Raw genomic sequence first — 7,814 nt, 5'->3', positions numbered from 1 at the left:
AAGGCAAACCACAGCTATGTTTTGAGCATCCAGATTGCTGTGTAAAGACACACTAATTAATGCCAACTGATGTGGGCTAACAAAGGGATGTTGTCTTCCTTATTACTGCCTAATGCTATAGTAGCTTCTTTTGCTGCTGTTTTCCCTACTCCCATGTCTCTTACCTGAGACAGCAGTTCAACCTGCCCAGCTCCTCTAGCTCCACCACTGATCATGTCTTCACCTGCTGATCCTCCTGCAAAAAGGCCATGTGTAGATGGCTCTACTTGAGCAGGAAAATGTTTTTCCTGCTTGGTGCCAGTATGACGCTGACCATGTGAGTGCCTCTCATCTGTTGTTCTTCCCACTGGGCGGTGACTTTGCAGGTGTGTTGGTGGTGACTGTCTCTTTGACCTAGGTGTTCCTGCATGGCTCTTGTATCTCTGCTGAGGCCCCCAGCTGATGTAAAGCTGCTTTTTTTTTTTTTTTTCTTTAAGTTCTTGAACTGAATCTTGGTTTTCAGAAGGGCAGCATATAAAAAAAAAAAAAGAAACAAACAAAAACCAAAACACTTTTAAAGATATTTATATGAGCAAACACTATACGTTGACTCGTGCTTGGGCAATAACTCTTGCTTAACCATGGTCCTGTTGGGTGGCAGCAGCAGTGAGCTGAGCAATGACTGTACTGTCTGCCTGAATCCTCACCCTGCAAAGCATTTGTTCCTTGCAGTTGAGATCGGAGGCTAATCCCACCCAGCAGCGAGTCCTGCTGGCCTCTACAAAGCTGTGTTTTCTGTGTTCTCTCTCTTCCCCTGCACCGATGCCCAGCTCAGCTATTTCTGCAGCCTGACTCACCCAGCCCAGTCTACCCCAGCACCTAAAATACGTGTTTTAAAGCAAGAACCCTACTGAGCATGCTAGCGAGAGAAATGTCATTTCTCAGGCATTTTAGGGAGACAGGTAGCAGCTGACAGTGCGGTTTGGTGGCTCAGGCATATGTAAGGGGACACGGGTGCTGCTCAGCCCCACGCCCCGGGGTGCGGGGGGGTGCTGTGGACTGGTGTGCGCTGCCGCTGGATGTCACTGTGGCTGTATGGGACTCTGCGCTGCGAGGATGGCTGCGGGTGACGATGGGTCCTTGCGTGGAGCATTCGAAGGGTGGTAGGATGGTACCACGGAGCTGGATGGAGAGCCGGCACCTATGCTGTGCATGCTTCTATGCAATTCTGGAGAAAAACAATTTTCATGTTGCCACTGGTTATGCAGTTTGGCTTTTTTTTAAAAAACAAAACCAAAACCCACCACACCTCTTTCCCAGAGCCTCAGAGAGCTGAGAAGATTTATTTCTTTACTCTTCTCAGGCTGATTTCTACAGCTTTCAGTAGTGTACAGGAGCCAGAAGATTGTGAAGGGAAATGATGCTCTGTTCTAGCTCTAAGCTAAGAAATGAGTCTGGTCTGGTATTTTCACTAAGTCTAAAACCAAGGTTGGGACCAGTGTTTAAATTCAGATGTGTGGGGGGGGGGTTTAATTTTTTTATTTTTTTTAAAAAAAGGCCTAAAAGCCCAAATGTGAGGGAGGGAGAAGTTAGATCCCTAATTTTAAGATGACTGATGAGCAAGGCTAGTGGATGGCTGCTCATTAGCCTCTCTCCTTTAACAAAACTCACAAAATTATCAAATTATCATGGTGACAACCTCCATCACTTACTAATTAAATATTGAATCTGTAATTTTATGCTCACTCATCTAAATAACAAGGCATTTGCAAATAATCTATTTCTGTTGCACTGAGCGTGCCGGTCCCCCCTGGATCCACAGCCTGTTGTTTGTGCTCTAGCAGGGAGCTGACTGCTGTTCCCTTCCCACAAAGGGCAAAGATGCTTATTTTTCTCCCACTTGTCTTGCATAACAAAAGGCATTTGTCAACAGTTACATAACAGCAGAATTTGTTGCTTCTTCTATCAGCTTTTTTGGAGGCAGCCTTGTCCCCAGCGCTGTGCAGCCCTAGCTGGCAGGCTCTTGCTGGCTGCAGGTTGGTGCACACTCCTCAGCACACGCCGGTGCATCCCAATAGCGCACGACGCAGTGTGACTAATGCTTGTCACCCACTGATTGGTTTTTGGCTTTTTGTTTTATTATTTATTTCCCCCTCCCTCTCCTTGGAAAGGAAGATGTTGAATTGTCTGGTTTGGTTGTGATTTTTATTTAGGGGAGCAAAAGGATGGAAAGGTGGCTGGGTGAGGGGTGTGGTATTTGCTTTTTAATACTTGTTTGGAGGTAGCAATGGGGAGCTGCCCTCAGCCACATGCCCTGCAGGAGGAGCAGAGCTTGTCCTTAGCTGAGGTCATGTCCTGGGCTCCGTGAGCCTCTGAGAAGGGCTGTGCTGGAAATGGAGCTCAATTTCCCTCTCTGCAGTGCTCACAAATTTAAGGGAGCAGGAACGCCTGTTGCCGCCTGCCTCCTGGCGCTGCCAGTTGCTTTTTTAACGTCTCCCAATTAATCACGGGCGTCTCACACTAGCAACAGGAATTTGTGTGGGGGTTCTTTTTTCTTTACAATAGGTTTGATTTCCTTATTGTTGGAATATCTCTTTAGAGCCTTAAAAATAAATCGATGGTTTTGTTTCCCCATAAACTAAAAGCAGAAACTGCACGGCTGGCTTTCCCCTTTCTCTCTAACTGGAGTAGAGAGCTGTTTACCTGCAGCCTCAAACTTATTTATGGCTTTATCACTGCCAGCTATTAAATGACCACAGCTCCCTTTTTGACATGAAGCAAGCAGTGTCCCAGTAACCCGACAAGGTCTAGCCTGCTGCTGTTTTCTAATTTACTCCAAACAATTTCCTAGCTGATTTTTTTTTTTTAAATTGTAGATCTGTTTTAATTATTTTTTAATAAACTTCTTAAAGTATGTGTTTCTTGTGGACCTTTGAACTTCCTGGTGTACTCAGCCTTTGCTCAGGAGATATGTTTATGGTTGCTATAAGTGTGCTTAAATGGGTTAACCCTTCAGAGTCAGTGTTCTTGGGAAACAGTTCGTTACTATTTACTGCCTTTGTATAGCTGGTGCCCAGGTACAGAACTCTGTTTTGGCAAACACAGCCTTTACCTAAACTAGGTGCTTGTTTCAGAGTTTAACTCTTACATCATCAGATAAAACTATGGATCAGATTTGGTCTGTAAAGCGTGACTGGAAACATGAGATCAGCAAACAGCTCCAAAAATTGTAAATCACGGTGCTGGGGACACCAGCTCAGCTTCCCAGAGCTAGCCAGGGAAAGCTGTGGGTGGCTGCCATAGCTCAGTGCCCATGTTATAGTAAGAACTGCCAACATTTGCAGGATTTGTGTCCCTTAGGTAAACAGACTTCTTGGTAATAGGCTTCTCCTTTGACATGGATCGATCAATGTAAGCTGCATGGTATAGTTATCCCCTTAAAGTTACTACAGCAGAAACACCTTATGGGGTATTAACTTTCCTGTTTGCTTACCAGAAACTTATCCATTTGGTTGTTTTTGATGTACTTATATAGGTTCTGCAGTTGCTTTCCATCCATCTCTGAGAAAAGGGAGACAAATTGCCACAACATCCTTGGGAAAAGAAAGAGATAGATTGTACATGTAAATACAAACTTCAACTTCTTCATTTTGCTCCCTAGTTCTGGCTTGGTGAGTGTAACCACTGACATACATTTTGCACAGCTTTTTTTTTTTTTTTTTTTCTTTCTTTCTTTTTTTTCCTCCCCAAAGCTCATAAACTTTGAAAGAACTGCTCTTCCCTAAGCACGGGAAGGGTTATTTTTTAACTCAGGTGGCTACTTAGGAGCCTCTTTACTTGCAAAGGGATGTTGCTGATGGGCAGCACATTGAAATTGGCCTTGTGCTGGGCAGGACTAGGTGCCACATGGCCTCTGCTAAAATTACCTGCAAGATCTGTGAGTATTTGGCAGTTAGAGCAAGCTATGCAAGTCTCCTGTAGATACCCAACCTGATTTCCAGTGCCTGGAAATGCAGGGCCAAAGTATGTGTCTAAATGCCTGCTGGGAGCAGCAGGGGCAGGAGCCTGTCATGCTGGGAGCACCACCAGTGCAGTACTACCGGTGCCGGGCAAGATGAGACCCTTCTGCCAGTGCTTGACTTGCGAGGCTCTGCAGTACTGTTGGAGAAACAGATCCATGCGGTCCCCGATTATGGTCAAACTTTTCTTGGTGTACTTCTTTTTTTTTTCTGTGGGGAGGTGCTGCGGTAAATGCAGTTTCCTAAGCGACTTCTTAAAGGGTCTGAAAAGGTCCTTGCACTGTAAAGAAAAAGGGTTAGCATAGGTGTTCAGCATTTTAAATCCAGGTCTTGAGCATTCCTTTTCACTAAATAAACCAATTAAATCGCTGGCTGGGAAGCCCTGAAGGAGTGTTATGTTTTGGTGTCTCCTGTGTCGACAGTGGGGAAGCTGACACTGGTGTTCAGCAGGACCTCTGTTAGGCCCTCCCATCACTGCAGGAGTCGCTCCTGCATGTCCCAGGGCTGCTGACACCCTGGGCAAAGTGTGCTGAAGGTGATATGAAAAGGAAATTGAGGGATTTCCAAGACTGGGAATTCCTTTTTAATGTTGTAGGCTGAGAGGTATAAATTTCAGGCTACAAAACAGCTGCTGTTCTGCAGGGAGGGGGAAAAGGAAACTGTTTTACTGCTTTTCTCACGCTGCCTCTTTCTGTGGCCAAACCTTGGATGTGTTGCAAGCATCTGCATGCATGTGATGTAGGAGCAAACACTGTGTCTGGGTGCCTTGGTTTTTAGTGGTTCTTTTTTCCCTTTTTTTCTTTTTTCCCTTTTTTTCTTTTTTCCCTTTTTTCTTTTTTCCCTTTTTTTTCCTTTTTTCCCTTTTTTTTCCTTTTTTCCCTTTTTTTTTCCTTTTTTCCCTTTTTTTCCTTTTTTCCCTTTTTTTTTCCTTTTTTCCCTTTTTTCCTTTTTTCCCTTTTTTTTTCCTTTTTTCCCTTTTTTTTTCCTTTTTTCCCTTTTTTTTTCCTTTTTTCCCTTTTTTTTCCTTTTTCCCTTTTTTTTCCTTTTTTCCCTTTTTTTTTCCTTTTTTTCCTTTTTTCCCTTTTTTTTCCTTTTTTCCCTTTTTTTTCCTTTTTTCCCTTTTTTTTTCCTTTTTTCCCTTTTTTTTTTCCTTTTTTCCCTTTTTTTTTTCCTTTTTTCCCTTTTTTTTTTCCTTTTTTCCCTTTTTTTTTTTCCTTTTTTCCCTTTTTTTTTTCCTTTTTTCCCTTTTTTTCTTTTTTTTGTGTGTGTGTTTTGGGTTTGGTTTTGGGTTGGGTTTTTTTTTGGTCTGCTACATGCACTGGGCCTTGACTGGGGCTCTGCATGTTTATGTCATGATGCACCAGGGACAGGAAAGTCATATCCCACCGTGGGGGTGGATGGTATCAGGTGGAGCTCTGTGCCTGCAGTACAAGTGATGCAGAGGAACCAAACCACCATAGCCAGGGAGCATGTGGCATCATGTGAAATGATAATGTAGCAGTACTTGTTCTGAAAAACTGAACTATGTATGTGAAATGTGATTATGTTGTTTTTGTTTGTTTGGGTTGGGGTTTTTTTTTGTGGTTTTGTCTGGTGGCGTCTTTTTTTTTTTCTTTTAAACTAAAGGTGTGATGGTCCTGATGACTGGAAAATAGTGATGAGGCAAAAACTTTCAGACATGGAAGAAGGCTACAGGATGAAGTGCCTTGTTCTGCTTTTTTGCTCCCTCTGCTAAATCCTGGGTTTTATTTGCTCCCTTTGTCTTGAGAACCTGGGATGCCACCGACGACTTCTATTGCTAAATTCTATTCAGTATCTCACAATTTTGAAGGTGTCCTGATCAAGACCGTCTGCGCAGCAGATGAGCAGGGTCTTGCATGGTGGAGCACTCTCGCTGCCCGTTACAAAGGCTGCCTCCTTCGTCATGCCAGCCAAATCCTTCTCTGTGGTCTACAAATTGCCAAAGCCACAGGTTAGTCTTTCAGTTCGTGCAGATCTTGCATCCTCTCTTTAAAAGACTGCTATGGACAAATCCTGTCCTAAGGCTCAGGAGTGTTTCTCTTCCTGCTAAATCATTTCACATTGGGTTTTCAGAGGTGCTCAATGAAACTAGGTATTAAATTGTCATTAAAAGTCCATAAGAACTAGGTGCCTATTTGAAAGTCCTTTTTGGAGATCCTGCCTCCAATAAATTACAAGGTAAACAATGACCACTCATTCCTAATAGCATTATTCAAATATGGGCTGGCAGTTACTTGTTCAGTGGAAATAAGTGGTTACAATGGGTTCATTGTAACGCCATACTGCTCCATACACAGCTTCTATTGATGGCAAAGGTACCATGGCTGACCTGCTGCAAAGCCACACTGGAAACAAAATAAAACGTTCAGCTATTGAACTTGCACCTCACTGTCTGGGGAGAGGGATATTTTCTCTTGCAAAGGGCAGTGGCTGTTTTCCCTGTGTCAACGTTTGTGTAGGTAACTCCTCCACTCATCTTCTGGAAAGCAACACTTATATAACTGACTTAAACACAAGCTTATGTTGCCTTTTAAAATATGCTGAAGTGTGTAGGAAGAGAAGTCCTTTCCTCTCTGACATGTTCTGCTCCCTTGAGAAGATTACTTCTCTGCAAATTTGATCCCAAACCACATTTCAGAGGCGAAACTGAAGCTGGATTCTGCTTTGTTCTTGCTATGTGCCAACCTCTCTCCCTGTGCTCACCTGGCCAGCAGTGCCATCCCTGCTGTTGTCCTTTGCCCTGGCTCCATCCACTTCATCCTTAAAGCCTGCCTCCTCCATGGGACACAGACGCCCTGTCCCCTGCCCGGGGCCCCACTCACACCAGGCTGGAAGGGAAAACTGCCACAGAGCTGTGTCTGGACCGAAACATTTTGCGGTGACCAAGGAGACTGGGGTGCCCAGACACCGGTTCAGAGCTCCGCAACCATGGAGACAGCTGGGGCCCTCCAGCCCCACAACACTGTGGCCCTCTGGAGTAGAGTGTCGCCTCTCCCCATCAGTTTTGCCATTGATTTGTGGTCCTAAAGATATAAGCAGAAACCCCTGGATTTTCCCCTTGCTGGTAGTCGTCAGGATGTTCAATGCTACTAGTGGCTTCTGTGGACAATGGGAGGGAAAAGTCCCCTGCTTTGCTTTGTTTGCACCTGTTGGAGCTTGGTGGAGTCTCTTGGGCTATTTGTTGGTGCTGGGTTTGCACCTGGAGCAAGTCCAGCGCCTGTAACCATGCATCAGTCTGCATTATTTTGGCCCCTGAAGGTGGTACAAAGCGCAGCTCTTCCTGAGTCACGCACATGGCAGTGTGCACCACACTCCTTATCTGCAAGTGTGGGTGCAGCTCCTGGCATGAGCAATCAGTTTTCCTCTACAGCTTGTGCACCAGCAAGTTCAAGATGGGCCCTTCTCCAAGTGTCCCACTGCATTTGCTGAGCTGTGCTGCAGGAAAGCACCAGCCCTGAGGCAGGGGCCAGAGACTCTGGCTCACATAGGACCAGGGATGGTCTCTGTAACAGAAGCAGTCCCATTTGATGAGGAACAGAGGTGAAACCAGGAAAAGGGACCTTGGGCTGCACTGTAGGTGTTTTTCAGGGAGCTGGTTGACTTTGAGGCCTCAATTCCCATCCCAGTGTAAAGGAAATTCAGTGTTAACTCCTTGGCAGATGGTGGTGAGAGCCAACAGCCATGAGATCTCACTCTCCTGGGTAACGTCTTGTTTAAAGCTCTCCTTTTTAGAAGGAATAAATTCCACTTGCCAGGAAGAATTCTGGAAAGACTTGTAGTTACAGGGACTTTGTT

At 44.9% G+C, this 7,814-nt stretch overlaps 1 protein-coding gene across 1 annotated transcript; it reads right to left on the bottom strand.

Moving 5' to 3' along the window:
* Nucleotides 1-262: 262 nt before the first annotated feature.
* CHCT1 (CHD1 helical C-terminal domain containing 1) lies at nucleotides 263-6,800 on the bottom strand. The gene is given in 6 exon segments (XM_056355774.1): nucleotides 263-433; nucleotides 435-517; nucleotides 3,472-3,572; nucleotides 4,091-4,278; nucleotides 5,820-5,948; nucleotides 6,723-6,800. Coding segments are annotated over 6 exon segments (750 nt in total).
* Between the last annotated feature and the right edge of the window lie 1,014 nt (nucleotides 6,801-7,814).

This window comes from Falco biarmicus, chromosome 1 (genome assembly GCF_023638135.1).
Source record: "Falco biarmicus isolate bFalBia1 chromosome 1, bFalBia1.pri, whole genome shotgun sequence".
Taxonomy (NCBI): domain Eukaryota; kingdom Metazoa; phylum Chordata; class Aves; order Falconiformes; family Falconidae; genus Falco; species Falco biarmicus.
The sequence above is the reverse complement of the archived record's forward strand: the minus strand, read 5'-3'. Positions and strand labels throughout refer to the sequence as shown.